The sequence below is a fragment of the Lates calcarifer genome, linkage group LG23, assembly GCF_001640805.2.
Source record: "Lates calcarifer isolate ASB-BC8 linkage group LG23, TLL_Latcal_v3, whole genome shotgun sequence".
In the NCBI taxonomy this organism is placed as follows: Eukaryota; Metazoa; Chordata; class Actinopteri; family Centropomidae; genus Lates; species Lates calcarifer.
In genome coordinates this window covers 11211547-11231284 of record NC_066855.1, presented here as the reverse complement: position 1 = coordinate 11231284, position 19738 = coordinate 11211547, and the positions used below count along the sequence as shown (strand labels likewise).

At 41.3% G+C, this 19738-nt stretch overlaps 1 protein-coding gene across 6 annotated transcripts in view; it reads left to right on the top strand.

The window, feature by feature from the left end:
• Positions 1 to 19738, top strand: part of vti1a (vesicle transport through interaction with t-SNAREs 1A) — a 111059-nt gene that overhangs the window by 45551 nt on the left and 45770 nt on the right. Inside the window, exon 7 of one of the 6 annotated variants that reach the window (XM_051066149.1) lies at positions 16210 to 16355. The exons of the other annotated variants lie outside the window; for them this stretch is intronic. Within the exon in view, the coding sequence (XP_050922106.1) occupies positions 16210 to 16340 (131 nt within the window). The 3' untranslated portion in view covers positions 16341 to 16355. Of the gene's footprint in view, positions 1 to 16209; positions 16356 to 19738 lie in introns of those variants that run through there. 6 annotated transcript variants of the gene reach the window in all.

Sequence of the window (19738 nt, the reverse complement as noted above, 5' to 3'; positions counted from 1 at the left end):
CAGTCTTGTGTGACAGGTTCACCCATCTCTCCTGGGGAGGCCTTCACTCCCAATTTAGACGCAAGCGTCGTCAAATGACAGCAATGTCTCCGGCACCCTACCTTTGCGATATGACTACAGTTAACTTAACAAGTCTCGATATGTGAGCTCCATCTTTGATGTAATTGATTTGAGTATTTTGAGCATCTTTCTTGCAGAGAAGTTGAAATTTTTGGTAGATCTGTCAACATGATCTTCAGAGGGATGCAGGTCATTTCTGTCATATTTTAAACAAAAAAAGTTATCATCTTTCATCATATTTCACATAATCTGAGCTGTATTGTTTCTGCTCCAAATGTCCATGATAAAAAGTTCTCCCTTTGCCTTTATGTGTCAGCTACATAATGGCATTAAACTCAATCACATAGTCATCAGGATGTGCCTGTGTGGCCACACTGTACTAGGGTCTCTAAACAGGGTGGGAGCAGCAGCACAGTATCACACTCCATCTACCCATGTCTGCCTCTTGTACAGTGATGATAAATGTCAACAGCAGAACAGAAATCAAAGAGCCCTCTGATACAAAACCACGTGGGAAAGTGGTCACTTTACAAGTATATCTTGTACTTCAGTATGTTTAATGTCCACATTGGACCTTTCGTGGGCCGGGTTTTAGTATAAATGTGGACATTTATGTTGATGAGCTTCATGCACAATGAATCTATTATTCTTGTCTTTGATTTTAAGACACCTTAAACTTGGATGTTGCATCTGTTTTATATGAAAGTGAGGAATCACTTTACTACAGTAAAAGTAGAACATCAGTGCAATATAGAAAAACTAAAGAAGTGCATTAAACTGATTCATAATGTTAAAAAAAATCTGCTACTTGTCTGTCCTTTTTAAAAAGAATATTTTGTAGCAGCATAACTGAAATAAAAGAATCAGTGGAATTGATTAATATTGTTTGGTTAAATCAGGGGTTACTTAAAGTCTCTAATGGCCTTTTAATCTTCAGCAAAACAGATATTGTTGCAAGCCACGTTTATGAAGGCTTTTTTTTTACTGCAATTGTAGGGCTGTCTTTGAGTGTGTACATTTCATCACATGCGCCTGTTTGTGTGTGTGTGTGTGTGTGTGTGTGTGTTAGTAAGGGGTAAAGTTATGTTGAGTGACAAGGGCACGCGTCTTGAGCCACCTGGATTTATTTGGGCCAAACAAGAGGGGCCCATGTCTGTCTGGGCCCCTCTTCTGTCCTCAGTGGGGCCTCAGAGCCACGAACAGAAGGTGCCTCCTCACAACTCACACCTGAGCTCCTCCCAGCCTGGGACCAACCTCTCTCTCTCTATCACTCTATCACTCTCTTCATCCACACAGCCTCTTCTCTCTCTTTCTTTCACTACCCTCTGTATCCTCTCCACTTCTCTCCCAGGCCATGGCCTGGCCTACTTTTACCTCTCACACTCTGGACCCTTTGATGTCGACTATGTTGGCCCTTTCCACAGATCATGTGCATGTTTGGAAATGGCCCCTTTGCTCAGTCCTCAGTCTGTTTATGAATATACATTTCACAAACAGGATATGTAGTTAATGGTCTACAAAGAGAAGCATTCTCTCTCATGTATTAGCTGTGCTTATCACAGTAAATGATGCTAAGGTTCGCAGTGAAAACCACTCTTCCGTTTACTTGATTCTCTCCTTTCTTTTTTCAGTCACTGCTGAGTTTGTTTTTTTTTGTTGATGTTTTTTTTTTCTCCTATGAATCTCTCAACTCAGTTCCTGGAAAAGAAGCTTTATTCAGGGAGGAAATGTGTGTTTGCTTGTCTGTTAGCATCTTTTTCATTTAGTCTTGAGGTGACAGGGTGTGAAGCTGGGTAGGCGTGTGCATCTCAGAAGTCAAAAGCACAAACACTAACAAGACACCAAGCTGGCTGCTTTATTTTTTGAAGGTAAAATCAACTCAAAATCAACAGGATTCATATTTCACTGGTCAGTTTAGCATTATATCAGAGAATTTTGTCACATGATATAAATTGTTAGATTTCACAGTCTCATAGAAACAAGACATTTCCTTTTGTGACAGGGGATCTTCATTTAGATAGAAGAACCTTTGTGTATTCTTTTAGTGCACCCGATCTTTGATTTAGAAAATACAAATACACAATATGTTATTTCTTGATGATGAAAATTAGCGTTGGCTCAGTTGTACCATCTGATTGACTATTTACTTGTGTATTTGATGTGAAATGTTCTTTTTTGGGGAGCTTTAAATTGCAAACATGTGGTTCTCAAGTATTTACATTTTTTTGACAGCAGTGCAATTTTATGGCATGGCTTAAACAATATCAGGCCATAGTGATATATAAATGCAGTTTGTTTTAGTGCCCTGAGTTGAAGTATAACCCTATATCTTCAGCTATGGCTGTAGTTGTAGTTACGACAGTGCTGGAATGCAGTTAGCATTTCCCTAAGTTAGAAAACTGTTTTGCAAAACTGCACTGCTCGCTCAATATAGTTTCAACTGACATATTTACTGGCTTTTTATTTTTGGCCATCTGTAGCCACCATGGCTGCGCAACATCATCATCACAGCATGAGGAGAGAGCACACCCTCAGTGAACTCGCCTCAGGTTCCTTATATGTAGTTTGCATTTTGGCAGTTTCTTGTCACCATTTCTGTGTATAGTTTCTTTGTGGGTGTGTAGAGCTATAGGACTTGAATGGTTACCTCTGTCATCAGCTTCCAGTGTGTACAAAGAGTGGTCAAGTTTATGACCATTTTTCATGATTTTGACCATTTATTAGCTGCAGTAAATGATGCTAGACTCTGGACTCTAAAGTCACACATGGCCAGTTGGCAATATGAATGGGGAAAAACCCACCCACACTCAACAAATGTTGACCCAACAAGGGAATAGACTGTGATATACAGTATACTGAAGTGCTAATCAGTGTCCCTGTTGTCAGCTTCTCTGGACAAAAGAATATATAAATCACTTGTTGCCTTGGTTTCTTACTGGAAGGTTACAACTGGTTTGGTGTAATTAGTGGTCAACACTAACACCTAATTGATCCAAACTGGGCTTAATAGGCGCAGCAGAATGTGGGCCCACCATTGTAACTAGTGGCATGGGAAACCTGGCAATTAATGGGACATGGTTGATGTCTCAGATTTAGTCGTATCAATAGAAAGTTCCCCCTTCACACTGCAGCTTTGCAGTAATTGAGCCATCTGTCTCCCTGGACTCTTACAGCGAAAGAGACTGAAACCTGGTTCCAAATGTTAAAATTGATTTGACATTAGTAGTAAAGCCACTTCTGTGTTAAAATTGGTAGTCCTCATTAAATTATTGAGTATCTGTAATGAATATTGGTGCACACAATCGAGATGAAGAAAGTTTTTCTAAACCTTCATACCATACGTTCTTAAACTTCAGGCACACTGCCCCTACAGGGCATGAATGTGTGTGCCCACTGATGTGTGTGTGTCGAAGAGGCTGTCTTTTCTCCATCAGACTAATAGTGTGTTAGTCCATTCTTCAAGATGTCGGAGACTGTAATTAGTGGATTGCTTTGAGCCAGGCCAGCCCAGGGCGATAGGAAGAACCGCAGGGAGTGAAGGGAGCAACAACATGAGGGAGGCTAGAGAAGAAAAGGGCCGCCCATTTTATAGTCCTGATGGAGGTTATATTTTTTGTGACAACTGGACCAGAGTAATCAAAATGTGTTAATAATCCCTTCAAAGGGCCTGGCGGCACATCAGTGAGAAGCCTCACTGAACGCCAATCCCCCACTAGACCCTGGTTCTGGCTGCCCCACCCTCATTGACCCTCTGTCACTCTTTCTTTCTCCCTGTCCTGCTCTGTCTTCATGTCTTTTGCTCTTGATCTTATCTCTCTCATGTCAAACTGATGTTTCTGTTGACTGTGTTTAGACTTGCACCAAAGTTAGATATTAAACTGAAATTTCTTATTTCTAAATCACCCAGACAGACAAGCCTATGTGTGACAAAACAGATTTTGCTAGTTTGCAGTTGTTGCAGTAGAGGCCAGGCCCAGAGGGGGGCATTTGTCTGAGTTTTAGAGTAGAGGGCACCCCGCTGCTTGCGTCTACACCCTACACTGATTCCAGGTCAGACTGTATAGGTTCTAATAAGTTCTATCTTTTGTTTTAGGATTAGCACAAAGGTCAGAGTTCACAAAGATGGCCAGATGGGGTCTCTAGAGCTAAATATCCATGCCTTCCGCCCCTAAAAGGAGGTTGAGTGTTAGGATCAATGAGCTCAATCAATGGGAATAGTGGTGGAGGTGATCCTGGCAAAAGTTTGATTGCATGCATATTGATCAGAGTGAGGCTAAGAAGCTGTAAGGCAATTGATTTCATTTTGGATTTGCACAGTTTTAGCTCATTTAATTTTGTCTACATGTTTGGTTGGAGTGTGGGCGTATGTACACATATGCAGACAACACACACAGGCATCCACACACGGGCACAACAGACCAACCAATCAACAGGTAATAACTCAGATATTTGAATCAAGCCAGTGTTAATGTACTACCACCAACAGCCAAGTACTAGTGAAATCCCAATCTCTTGGTTACTTAAGAAAATTACACTGGAAATGCCATTTCATCATCATATATTGTATGCAAGGACAGTATCCCATCAGTCGTCTGTGTTGACCTGTAATTCTCGCAATACTTGTGGGTACCCACCAGTGGCGACAATACATTAATTTTTCAATCCTTTAAGGCCTCTTCAGACCAGGAAGTAACAATTGCGGTGGTTTCCTTTGTGCCAAGAGGCTCTGTGGCACAGTCGTGCAGCAAAGCTATCACCGAGCTCTTACAGAAATTAATAGAGCCTGCTACTTCATTATAAACTTAAATGAAATATGTGACTGACCTAACTGAATCAAATTCTTATTTCAACTCTAAAGTCTTAACTCTAAAATAAACAGTTAAACCCATGGGAGCTGGATTTCACCACCCTAAGTGTGTCTCCTTAATATGAATGAACTAACAGATTTGTGTCCTCACAGTGTGATAGAAACAAGGACTTACTGTTGTCTTGGTTATTGCTGCTTAATCAATTTCATTAGCGTTGCATTGGGATTGATAGAAAACACTAGAACCTTAAGATAAGAACACATGCAATCTTATGGACAGAGATATAAACACATTTGATATGAATGACATTGGTATTAATATGAGTGTTTTAACACCTATGTTAACTTTCCTTTAAATTAAGTCTTTGCCAATTAGAGAAACTCTACCTCATTTAGTAGTCTAGTCTGAAGCTGCATGTCAGGATCAGTTTGAGGCATTTAAAAATGCATGGGGTCCAGGTGAGATGTCCAAGCCCCAGTGTGACCTGGGAGCAGTTTGTGTGGCATCTCCAGAGAGGCTGTTTCCAGTGTAGGGCAGGAGAAGGGACGGCACTTAATAATAGAGCTACAGCATCAAAGGCTGTAGACTACTGCTGGCTGACATGGCATACATCATCAAGTCAAGTGTGTCAAATTTTTTTGGGTGCTGTGTATTTCCATGTAAGCTTAGTAGTTGTACGTGCATAACACCTTTGTATCAATGCTTGGCATGTATGTAGGACATATATATGCTTATAGTTGTGTGTCTGTGTGTACTTGAATGCTCACAATAGGGCCCTCACTAGGTGGTGTGGCTCCCTGGGAAGGCTAGCGTAGCTGCAAGCGCTAGAGGACTCATTGACTTTCTAATGATTAGTGGTCAGGCCCCCAGCCCATGCTAGTACCAGGGGTTTGGCCTAGCCGCTGCTGCTAGCCTCTGGCCACTGCCGCGCACCACTATCGACTCACCCCCAGCCCCCTCTTTCTTTGGCCTGCTGGCGATGTGTCAAAACCCATTAGCACAGAGTTCCACAACTATAGAGAGGGATCATTTTAGGTTTATCTTTCTTGCTCTCCTCTTACTTCTCCACAGTCGACTCCTCTCTCTCCCCCTCTGATTCGTTCTCTCTCTATCTCCTCATCCTCCTCCACCCTACTAAAATGAAGAGAGAAGCATAGAGAAAAAGGAGTAACCTTTGACAGGAGTTGTTCCAGTTGTGGTATGTATGGCTGCATATTGATCTGCATTGGCTTTAGGAACTATAGAGAAGAGAATCAGCGAGTTGCCGCTGCTTTCAAGTCCCACACATTTTTTTTTCTGGGGAAAGACAAGGAAGTTTCAGATGCATGTTGACCTCCTTAGGTCCCATAAGCTATGGAGATTTGCTTAGAGAAAGGATTGGGGTGTTGTAACATGTATATGTGTGAGAAATAAGTTCAGGAGTCTGTGATCCCATATGTAATCTTTTATAATGTTAATTTCCGTTGTGTCTGTGTGTATGTGCTTGAGAGAGAGTGTATGTGTGTGCTTTGTATTCTGTTGTTCAGTTGGGTTGTGTATTATGTGTAGTGAGTCTTTCTGCTCTTCTTGTAGAGTTTGACCTCTTGACACACTTGGTTGTTGCTTTCAAGTTATTGACCGACACAGCCAGTTTATCCAGATAACTATTTTAGAAAGTGGAACTTCTTTATTTTTAAAAAGCTAAGCCATGGTTTGAATTAGAATAGATCTACACACGGAAACACACACACATGCACGCAGGCACACAGCTCAGCGAGACAGCATCCTTCTAACCCAAGACTTCTTTTTCTGATAAGCTCAATCTCCCAAGAGAAAAGTGCCTGTCAAAGACTTTGTCCAAACAACGAGACATCTGTGGGAAAAAAAAACAAAAAAACAAATACTTCTCCATCACTGTTCATCAATCCACCTAGTTCTGAATTCATTATTTATTTATGGAACTTTGGGGCGCGTTATTTGAATAATGCGGGGTATGACGAAGGGGGAGCAATGCGAAAAACAACAAAATGACAACCACACCAAAACCACCCGAGGGCACATGCCAACACATCGCATCAGTGTCATCCTTCCTCGCTTTGCCCCTGTGGATTCACTGCTCAGCAGGTAGCCCCACACAGACACACACACTCACACACATTAACACTTACTATATAACATTCTCAAACATACATAAACATACGAATGTGCTCTCTTGCACAAAAACACACGCAAGTCAACAGTTTTCTGATAGACAAACATAGACTCTACACAAACTTACTTTCACTCTCTTGTACACACACACACACACACACGCACTCACATATACATACACACACACATACAGATGTATGCACCACGCCCTCAGGCCCTTGAGACGGCAGCAGTGGCATCAGCGGTCTGATAGATGGATCCTGTCTCCTTGTGATCTCCACTTGTCAGACAAGCGTCACACAAAGCCCAAACACAAATCAAAAACACAGGTATGGGGCACATGTCAGTTTGATAGGACCTTGCGGATGCCTTCCCATCCATCACCTGCTAAGATGCTCATCCATCGACTTGGAATGAGGGTGTTAACGTGCGCCTGTCAGAGTGTTGGGGCTATTGATGTATCTGGTTTGCAGACTAATGGGTTGAACAGTTGTGTTTGGTGCATGCTGTTAGCGCTGTTATCCTGAGCTTTGTTGTCAATGAGAAACACATAGACAGGATATTAATAGTGCTTTTGTAATGGACACTTGTGTCTGTGCTATTTGGCCAGTATACAGTGTTGCAAAAGAATAGATGCTACATTATTTCGAATACTGCCCAAACACCGTTGACCCTCTTTGGTGGATCGGCACACACCCCTCACCGCCATCACTGTTGTGCACATAAACTCCTTACTCACGCATGATCCTGCGATAAGTTTTGCTCTCAGTAGTAGATCTGGTCCCCACACCTAGCTACTGCTGTTCACACAACACCTGAATGTCACAGGCAAACCACAAAGGCAGCCAACTTGTTCAACAACACCACGTGGCACCTCAACCCCCCCACCCCTACCCCTCCTACTTGCCAGACAGGAACAGCCCAAACCAGACCACAACAAAAACGAGGGAGAGCCCACCTTTTGTTTACTATTCTCAAAGGTGGATCACGGGCCAGGCCTGGTAAGGGATTGTGACAGAGGTGATGTCTAAATTAATCATTCATGCTCTTTCACATGGGCTACAGTAACAGCCCTGAAATATTAATGACAGCAGCAGAATAAATTTGATTCCCTTTTCTCTCTGATTATAATCCACAGGCTCGCTTACACACACATGTTTATTTATGCCCTGGAGATGAGGTACGGGGTCACTATCAGGAGTTTGTCTATACACACACACACACACACACACATATACACTCCTTCCTTTTCCCTCTTGCCACTTGCACTTGTGTACCACCTCATTGTTTTGGAATATGTACATATTTTTCATGTGGTGGGCGAGTGGGCTATACATTATACATTATATGGTTGTACAGTCTAGGTATGACTTACTGTGTGAATACTGTGTAGCTGGCAGTGAGGGTTTTTGTTTGTTATTTTAATTAGATGAGGGGCTTTTTTCACACTTTTTTTTTTTTTGGAGAGCTTGACCTGAGTGGAGAAAAGAGGTTGTAAGACGTTGTTCCACCTCCTGGTGGAAACTCGATATACGGTCTTGGGGTAATCTGACTTGCAAACTGAGGCGCACTACTGTTCAGGTCATGGCATTTTTGGGTTTACTAACTCCATTGTTTTGCTGTTTTTGGGACATTGTCAGTGTCACAGTGGTAAAACAACTCAGCAAATGCTTTAAGCAATTTAAGTTGTCTTGTCAAGTCATAAACATGTCTGAATATTTACTTTGCATGACATATCCTTAGAATAAAGTTCACTACATGTTTTCTATGTTGTAAGGCTGAAAGTCAGCATTCAAAATGACCCACTCTTAAGTTGTGGCCACTTGACAGCTCTGCTGCAGTGTGAAGGTTGTCTGTCATAAAATGTCTTCGGATTTTCTTTTTCCCATCCCAGACATCATTGCTGTAAGCTTAACACACAGCAACACACAACCTGGGCTTGGTGCACAGATAACTATCAGCTGTTTATGTCTCAACGTGTCACTGGAGATCTCTGTCTTTCTCTGTCACCTCCTTGTATTCCTGCTTCTCTCTGTTCGCCCCTTGCTTCCTCTTCTGTAATGAGAGGACTATAGAACAAGCCAACAGGATAGGAACCCAAGCTATTTCTCAAAAAAGCTTATACACAAATTCAAGTTTCTCACTGTTTCTGGCAAGAATAAAAAAACAGACTGCAACCCAAGAAAAAAATATTATGTGTTTCTAATTAAATAAGTGCTTGTTTGGTTGAAATGTCTCAGAAAAGGTTTAGTTGAGCAGCAGTTGAGCTTTGACCAATCCTTAGGCTTTGCTGGTTGGTCTAGCAGCAAATTTCTCTCGTCACCAATTTTGTAGAAGCATTTATGTAAAAAGTTTCCTTGTAGGCTCGCTTTTATCCCCATTGTTTGCCTCCTTCAGCCCTTGTTTTTAAAATTAAACAAGCGATGGGCCTAATTACACATCATTCAGTTGTCATCTCCTCTCAGGAGACAGGCTCATGAGGAGAGAACTAGTCTGTCAACTCCCCAAGTTCGCTCATTTAAATTCATCATGGTGAGCTAATGCTGTTGTCAGGCCAGTCTTCTCACATGCTGTCCATGTATCAAAGATTATTTTACTGCTATTTTGAGTTGAAAACAAAAGAAGAGTTTTAGGTCAAGATCGGATTTGATGTATTTGCCATCAGTCCCTGTGGGTTAATTTTTCATTTTTCGCTTTTGTTAGAGCCACCAAAGGTATCTACACTGATTTGAATTGGTTTCTAACCTGCTGCAGGTGTTTCTTTTTATGGCACCATATGGATGTTGATTTGTAGCTTGCAAGACTGTCAGGTAATTTCAGGCTAATCTATTTTAATAACATTTTATGACAGTGATGCGTGTATTATATTATGCCATGCCCTGTGGAGTTGTGCTCAGCCATGTGTTTATGCTTGTATTAAGGCTCTGTATAACTAAGATGTGGTATGTCATATAATCTGTTTTTCCTGTCTGTTTTGGTAATGTTTAGCCTTGCCTGGCTCTGCCACAGTGTGCTTGCCACTGTGACATGACAGCGGCCACAACGTCATGCTCTGTTTGAGGTAGAAAATATCAGTCAAGAGATGTTTTCTTTCTTTTCTCTGTGCAAGCAGGCATGCACACTATTTTCTCATGTCTGATGGAGTGTATTTGAGTATTCTGTACATAAATATTTGCGCGTTGATGTGTGTATTTGTATATTTGTGTGTGTGATCTTAATGATGCCTTCCTCCCCCACTCTATTGGGCTGTCAGCACAGTGCTGGTGGCTGTCACACACACCAGCCCCCCTCCAAATCTTGCTGAGATAGGTCATTTTTCAGTGTCAGGACAGACGATTCACGTTGGCACCAGATAGAGCTGGGACATGTTGGACTCATTATTCTCTGTTTGCATATGTCTCCTTTATACAGAAATACAAGTTGACATGTGCAGAAGGCTTGAGCTGAAAACCTATACTATTTCTCAGTGCTTTGTTACCATTAGCCTAATTAAACTGCGTTGCTGTGCGTCTCAGGTGCAGGACAAGTGTGAAAGAACTGTCCAGCACTTCAGACAAATCAAGAGTCTTATGGTCTTGATTTTTTCTGTTCTACTGTTTTATTTATCTAACAGAAGCCTGACAGGAATTCAAAAATGTACATCCTGTAAACAAATACAACAGTGTCCTCATTATTAGTAGTGTGGGAGACTTGCTCTCTATGCTTAGCAGGAAAGATGAATGGCAGTGGGGTTCCAGAAGTAAGACACATGCGGGATTTGATCCCAGATTTTGGTGTGGGATTTAAGACCTACATTTCATGTCATTTTTCAACTTGTAATATTTATTTTCTTCTGTCATTTTGTATTTCTTTCTGGCTTCTTTTTGCTCTTCCTCAATTCTGTCTTCTCCCATGTAATGTTTTTTTAGGTCAGCTTATCTGTTCCCATTACTCTTCCATCCATTTTGTTTTTTTTTAACATCTCTAACCTTAACGGCCCTTCTGCTCTCTCACAGTTGCCAGCCTTCCTCACCCTTTACCTCCTCCCTCCCACTTGACAGGGTGGGTGACTGCGTGGGTAGACATTTGGCAATGTGGGGTAGGTGGGGGTCAAGGCCTGTGTCCCAGGAGTGTGGTATTTTAATCTGGGCTATTTGTAATGACAGGCCTCCTATGAGTGCAGAGGAGTGGCAGGTTGAGAGGCTCTGACAGGTTCTAATCGCTGTCAGGAAAAGTAGCTGAAGAATGTGCCAGCTACACCCCCCTCCCCTCCTGTCCTCTCCTATAGCTGTTGTTCTCTGTTGTCTGTGTGTTCCTTTTGACCTGTATTTCTTAAAGTTGAGTGAAGGATCTTTGTCTCCTCCTATTTTGTTTTCTCTCCCCCTCGTTCTTTATTTTGGCTGGCATCCAGGAGCCACTACCTGCCAGAGTAATCCCTTCGTCTTTCCTCCTCTTCCTTTCCCCATACCCCATCCATAAACTCCACCTCCTTTTTTTCTGTGGCTGTGGACAGTTGTTGACATTCCTTGGGCATAAAGACTCAACCCATCCCTGTATGTCCCATGGTCACTGGCAGCTTGCCTGCGTCAGTGTCTTTGCTGCAGCAAAATGGCTAATATGAGATGAATAGAAAGTTGTATTAGTGTGAAAATATCACTTACCAAGTAACTTTACATCTTTATATCTGAACTTATTTATTAACTAACTGAACTAATTTTTTATTTTTTTTTGAAAAATGTATAAAAAAGATACAGTATTTTTGCTAAACACAAGCAATGCCTAAAGATGACATGAACCTGTAGACCAAGATGTCAACACAACACATCATGAAATCCCTATAAAATCAGTTTCTGTTAATCCCACTACTTATCAAATGTTCCCCATATAAGTTATACTTAGATATAATACATCAAAACAAGTGAACCAGAGAACTGCAGTTGCATTTAAATAAAAATTAAACAACTCTATTTATCATTAACTTTAACTGGAACTTCAGTATGTACTCAGGGCCTTAACGTTGATCATATCCCAAGACATAGTTTGGCTGCAGTTAATAATAAAATTCCAGCAGCAGTTATGTCTAGGCTGTGGATGACTCACAACTGGAGTGTAACCTGAATTCCACTTTGTGTGACTAATCAGAGACGAGAGATCAGTTCACTCAAAATCAGACATGAGAGAAAATATCTGAAAAATCCCACCAGAGAAGAATGCTGAAAACCTATAAAAGTTGCTTTATAAACCTGAGGTACAACTTGCTTCTAGCTTGGTGATGGTCTGTCCTTTATGCTGCTCTATTCTTTAACAGGTTCATGTTGTATTTGCCCCAGTTGACTCACTATACTGTTAAGCCAGTCTCAGTGAAAGTGCAATGTCAGATATTTTTTTATATCTAAGCTTCCATTTCTTTTTCTCCTCTTGTTTGTTATGGTGTTTCCAATGAAAGGACATGCAGTATATAGGCTGACACACAATAAAGAAGAGATTTTTCATTTTTTCACTCAAGGACTGAACCATCAGCAAAAAAGTAAAAAAATAAATAAATAAATGTTATACATGTATTTATATATATGTATGTGTGTGTATGTGTGTGTGTGTGTGTGTGTGTAAAAGTACCTCAAAGATGGCCAGTCAAACTTTTCAGGTTCAACACAAACTTGCTGTTGCCTCTCTTCTCCTTTGGCACAAGACAAGGGTGGCCAAGCCTTGCCCAGGTGCCGTCTGTGCCATTGGCGCTAAAGTGAGGGGAAGCTGGCACACTTTGGGCATGGCTGCGGCCCCCTCTTCCTCAAAGGCTTGCCTCGTCTCCCTTCTTTCCCCTCATGGTCCCTGCTGCTCCATAGCCCAGGGAGCTCATTAGGCCAGACTTCCTCTTCATTTAATCCATTTTTCATAGCCTAAAAAACAGTCCCTGATCTTAAAAATCCTGGCTAATTTAAGCCTGGATGTTGGGGAAAAGAGTGAAAATATCATGAAAAAAGCAGGCCCGTGCGTGCTTTTTCGTATTTCTGATGTCAAAATTAAATGTTTTTATAGAGTAGCTGTATGGCCAGAATGGGAGGATGCAGAACCAGCACTAATGTGAACAGTTCTTGAACAGAGTTTTAGACCCCAACAGACAGCATCCCATTCCATCCACTTTCTTGTCTGTTGTCTGTAAGTCTTGGGGGAGACCAGTGTGTTAACTTGGCCTAATGAAAACATTGGTAATAACATGCTCCCTCTCCGTGTTCCTTTAATTATGTATCTCCGACTGGATACCAGAAGGCCCCTGTAGGCTTCAAGCTCCACTTGTTGTGGAAGTGAAGTTTCATTTGTAACTCGGATCCTGGTGGGGAGGATCTGTACAGAGAAACTAATGCATTTTCTCATTTTTCTCTCACGCTTCTTCTCTCCCTGTAACTCCCTTGCTCTCTCTCCAACATCATGTTATTCCTATCTATCTCAGTTATTGATCAAGAGAAACTTTAGATAAATATAGCTTCTTTTAGAAACACATGGCCAAGTATCAGTATTTTCAGCCTCTTTGGGGATACTTCTATACGTGAGATCATTTCTGTCTGTGCTTCTGCCTTGTGCTTTTGTACCTTTCACATTATATCCACATAAACACTACCAAAGTTAACATCCTCAAAAGTTGTCCAAGCCTTCGTCCTTTATCTCTCTCTACGAGGACAAAGCTTTTTTTCTTCCCTCCTCCAGGAAACCATCACAGCATTAATATACCTCCCAGGTATAAAGTGTTGATGAGTGCCTGTCTCCTCAGGCTGACACTTATTTCACCAAAGGTCTCAGAGCAGGGGGAGAGGAACACTGACGGGAGAGAGGAAAAAAGAGCTGCTTGCATACCCAGCCAGCGGATGTGGTGGAATTGTTAAGCAGTCTCGGGTGCCCTCTCGTTAGCCTCCGAGATGCCTGGTGACAGAGGTGAGGCAGCAAAAGTTGCAGCGGGTTGAGAGGGGGAGGGTCAGCGCCCCTAAGGGTACCATGCCATGGCCGTGCCAGGCCAGGACCGCGTGCCGCCGTCTCCGATTCCTCTTCTGTCAGCACGCCCTATGCCCAGGGCCACTGCAGAGAGGGCACATGGGGGGCTGTCACGCGTCGCCCTCAATTACAATCAGGGGATGGAGCATGCAAAGGCTGCCCATTGTCACAGCTCATATTGCAGTTCTAATAGGTGCACTGTATCATAGCCTATCTCCCATACAGAGATTGTTTGCTGGAGATCTACTGCCAGGTGAATGTCTTTATTTTGCACATATTCAGTCACTGACAAACCTACACAATCTTACATATTCACCTAAAAATCCATAAATATCTGATGGGTATTGACATTCTGTTTCAGAATGCTTTTCACTTTAAAATGATCACTGTTCTGGTGAGCATTGCTTTCCATAACTACATTCAAAAACTTTTATTTCCACTTACTTTTATGATTGCTGGCCATTGACAACCCTCTGAGATGAAAGCTTTACACAGTAAAAACACTCCATGGGATACATTTCATTTCTCAAAGGACACCCATTTAATGTACTTGAATTTTACTTTCCTGTTCAGTTCTTTAATTTGTTGACTGTTGTTAAAAATTGTCAAAGAAAGTTATTTTATCAGATGACGTCTGCTTGGGTCAGCCTCTGTTCATTATACTAAATGTGTTCCACATAAAATCTTGAAAGATAACCTTAAATTAGAGCTGTCAAAATTACAGTGTGCTTGTTCCAGTGTATGTCATAAATATTCCCTTACAGACAAAATAAAAACAAAATCATAGGCCGATTACACTGTAGTTGTCAGTGCACTTTAAAAAAGGAAACACTACTAGTTTCATAAAATTGTGTGCTCAAATTAAAAGGACCCTGTGGAAGAGAGCTATGTTTACACTTGGTGTTTCTCTCCAAAATTCATTGTGTGCCTTCTTGAGGTCTAAAAAATATGTTGAATATGTTTCCTACCTCATGAAAAACTTGCAAAGCCAATTTTTAAGATATTCTGAGTCACATATTGCGTATTTCTTTGCTTTTCTTTGCTTTGAGTTTTCTTCTTCATTGCCTTTTTGGTGTGTTGCTATGCATCATTGTGCATTGGCAACTGGTTTTGGTTATGTGGCCTTCACGTAGACTGAATTGTTGAGTCTCATCACTCTCATCTTCCCTCTCCCAAGTGTTAGCCCAGCACAGAATTGCAGAGCATCATAGTAAACTAACAATATTCTATCAAGCTTAGGAGAACTAGACTTAAAAATGTTATTTTTTTAAGTGTATCAAGGGATGGTTATAGTGGTCCCTGTCTGCTGGATGTCCCTTGAGCCATATATCTGACAAGCAGACTGTATGACAGCATTTTCTTTCAGTCCTTTAATGGTTAAAAAGAATTTCATGTAACTTAGTTGATTGGACGGTCACAAGCACCAGGGACTTCATCTCAAAGCAATACAATCCCTACATAGATGGACCATGCCAACAGGTATTACAGAGCCTTGGCTGTCTCATGCTCATTTCTGAGAGAAGGAACAACTGTTTGGGTGGCTGCTAGCTGTGTCTGCTACCACATGCTGGTCCATCCAAAACTGTCGTCGTCTAATCTAATGTAAATATCCTGTGACTGTGGCCTATTATTCTTAAAAACCTTTCAGCCGCAGAGAGTTACAGAGGCATGTGGTGTGTTTGTGTGTCTGTATGTGTATTTACGGTGTAGAGGTGCAAATACATTATATATATACAAGTGTACTGTGGCACTGCTTGATCTTGTAGCACCTTGTGTTCAAAGTTTGTACTTGTGCATGGATACTATGTGACAATAGATACTCTGAAAGCACTGGAGTTGTGGTGGTTATTTTCCTTTTTGGTTGCCTGGCTGTGTGGACCACATGCTGATGCACAGAGGATCCACATACTTATATGAGGAATCAGCATATTAGTATTATTTTCTCACTATAGGGTGTTGTAGCAATGCCAGGCTGCCGCTGTTCCTGTCAGTCATGACAGGGTCACATACTATCATCCTACCCCTGAAGAGAAAATGACACCTGGCTAAAAGAACCGCTGTGTGTAAAAGAAATTTTGTTCCACCTCCTGGTGGCCAACCTGTCTAAGCAACATTATGGCAAGATTAGCTTTGCCAGATGGCATACATTATTCATTAGGGGGAAATAAAAGGTATCTAAGGTTGTGTTATTACAGACTTGATGACTCTCTCTTTGTCTTTCTGTCTTTCTTTTTTCTCTGCGGTAAAGCTAGCCCCATCAGCATACTGGAAAACCCACAGGGAGCCGCGCCAATCGCAGAAACTCTCCCCTACCCTATTGTCACTTTCACTGGCAAACTTAAAAAAATAAAGGAAATTATTTTGTTCAGCAGCAAATGACAATGTGTATTACTTCGTTATAGATTAAAAGCGAATGATTTTATTTAAAAGAAAGAGCGTACAAGACAAAAGAGAGCGACAAGCAGGGGGAGGTTAAAAAAAAGGGCCAGCTACTGAGTTGACAATTGAGTTATAATATCATGTCCTTTATGAATAATTAATTTGATGGTGCCAAGGCCCCTTAGAAAATAGATTAAATTAGTTCTGCTGTGTCTTAAAACTTAGATATGCTTCATTAGTGTGGAGGATGATGGCAGGTGGGTTGGGTATTCACTTAGGCCTGTTTTACTTAATGATGAGGAAAAGGAGACACCTCGTCGCCCCAGCAGTGATGCACAGAGTTACATTTATGTCAGTTAACAGACAAATTCAAGAAGTCAACACGTGTTGTTCCCTCTGTCTTCTAGTCAGGTGATACTTCTTTGAGTATAATCTTCTGGATTTCTGGAAGTAGTGTAACACACAGGGTGGTGTATTATGCAGAACATCAATATTAAAGCAAAAGCTTGAAGTTGTCTTTAGCCTAAACTGCCAAATAAAAAAAATGAGTTTTCTCAAAATATGTGATTGTGCTTATTTAGGTTTGTGGATATAGATCTGTTGTTATTATTAATTGTGTCCTACTATAATCCCAGTGTCCTACTCTCATCTTTACTGGTAGTAACTGAAGTCATGTCTATTGTACTGCTCTTGCATATTGTAAATAAAGCCTTGCAATTGACAGAATTTCCAACAACTTTCTAAGATGAAGCGTTCAGTGAAAATGGCTGAATTCATTGCTTGAAAATGACTAGATGTTATAAAGGAACAATATAAAGGAAGAACAGATAAACAATGTACACTGTACACAAGAGCTTTGACATGCCCTCACATGTCGTGCCATGTTGTGTGTGTTCACAGTGGCAGCTGACAATAATCTGCCTTCAACTCCGTGGCCCCGGTCATTGTTAAATGACGCGCATGATGTGTCTCTCTTTTGTGAGTCCCCTCTGTGCCTCGTATCCCCCCCTATAATAGCAGTATTATTTTCCTTTTACCAGAGCAGGGAAGTGTGATGGTATTACCCCAAAGTAAAACACAAACTGTCTGTCAGAGCAGCCACAATGACACAGTGTTCTGTTAACAGGCTCCACTGTTGCTCGCTCAAACAAAATTGTCAGAGCACCTTAGATTTGCTGAAGAGGATTTGATGTATCGTCTGCACATAAGAAGGCGACTATGTCTGTTGCAGTGAAATGCTGAAACAATTTAATGCATGCCACCAATGCAGACATAAAATGTTAACGTTAATAACAGGAAAGAAGTGTTTCGTCTTCAGTTCTTCAACGTGACAAATTGAAGACTTATATTTTATTTTCATACATAAATAGGAAGTTCAACAAGCCTCTCTTCCTTCAAATTAAAGGGAAATTATGTTTTTTACAATCTTGGTCTTTAATATGTAGTGTGGCCATCATTCTTATCTGGTTACTCACCAACTTAATGTCTGACATCTGTGGTTGCAGCAACAGTACAAGTCCTATAGAGTGACCAGGAAGATTTTAAACCATTTTTCAGTGTAAACCCATTATTTGAATCGCTTATTGGGCATGGTAATCAGGGACTATGCAGCCAAAATACCCATGACAGTTGTCCATTGGAAATGATAAAATGTGGTGAGCAGGGCGGGTCAGATTTGGTCAAAAATGTTGTTATAATACTAATCGGTACCAAGAAAATGAGCTTCATTCAATGAGACTGAACTGGCCCCCTTGGTGCAACCCATCACGCTACAGCTAGCTTCAACACTTAGCCCAGCCCTCTCCTTTTTTTGCTGTGTTTTGGGAGTGCTTCCTCAGCTCATGAGTATTAATGAATTCAAAGTTTGAAGAAAATAATCTTTAAGTGTTTCCAACTGTCAGATCCTGTCAGTGCAACCACTTCTAATGGCCTGCGCCTTCCATTCAGGCTAATGTTTGATGTCTCGCTTTCATGCCCTCCTTTTTCTCCATTTCTAAATTGCTGCAGACAGTCCTATGTCCCCACAGATTGTTTGTTTGTTTTCGACCATGCTTGTTTTACATATCCTTGACGTAACGAGGATTCATTTAGTGAGCTGTTAATGGGGGAAGGGAGAGAGTGATCCGTTGCTTTCTATTATTCAAATGGGATGTGATCATGAGTCAGGCAGCAATCTGTTCTAGTGCTGAATGAACTAAGGTTCGCGTAGGACTTGTGAGAACCTCCAAAGTGATGCCAGATCTTTTTCCTGAAGTAGGATGGACTTTTCATGTCCAAACCACTTGACAGGTAACAGCTGGGCATGAACAGTCGGGCTGCAGAAGGCATCCCATCCTCATCAGTTTGAACAGGAGTGGTGATCAAGCATTGATCAAGACAGTCTAGAAGCTCCTTTGTGTCTACTTGACTGTGTTTGCATCAGTTTTAACTTAAACTCACAAACAGTGAGGCTGGGAGGGTGAACCTAACAAAGCACAAGTTATTTCATTCATTTAGCAACAAGAACCTATTATCAGTAGGTGCTTAAAAGTGTTAAATTCTCTAGCACTCCTCGCACTCTGAGGAAAAATAGAGGGAGGCTCCCAACTGGCATTGTCAAAACATGCAAATGAGTCTGACACCAAGTCTGATTTTGACAAACATAATTAAGATGTTCCAAATTGGGACATGTTAATAAAGAAGATTGCAGGCCTCCCCCAGGTCTACAATAATCATGAAGCCTTAAAGCTTTGTGTGTGGGTGTGTGTGACTGTGTGTGTCGGCATGTGTATTTTCTCTCCCCCCATCTCCCATTTTATTGGATAATGAACTGTTGAAGAGTGTTAGATCTCCTTTCGCAGTCTTTCGCTGAGTTTGAGGAGATAGGCAGGGAAGAGCTGCCCGAGGTGTGGTGTTGTACAGATAATTAAAAGGCAAGAAATTTGTGTTTTGCTCTTTGATCTGCCTGTCAACTTTCTGATTAGAGACGTAAAAGCTTTTAATCAACAGTAATGTGATGATTAACGCTCCTAAACTGTTGAAAACGAACCAGAGCAACGTCAAGTTTTCCCTTTTTTCTTCCCTCATCCTCTGTATATATCTCCTTGAGTCCATTTCCGACAAACTGGCAAACTTTTCTCCTCAGTCAGTTCCACCAGGGCTTTTTATATCAGATGTTTTGTTTGATTAGGACCAACTGACATGTTTTCTCCTACATATTCCTCTCCCTAATTTTGGCATGATTGGTAGAGCTAAAATTCACTCAGTATGTTTGTTGTCCAAGTTAAACAGAATGTGCTTCTCTTTAATTGTTCCTGTGCTGGAGACTTTTGTATTTTTACATAACTTTGACCTTCAGCTTGGATATGGTCATTATGTTTTTACAATGCCCATACGCTGTGGCACCATAATTTATATGG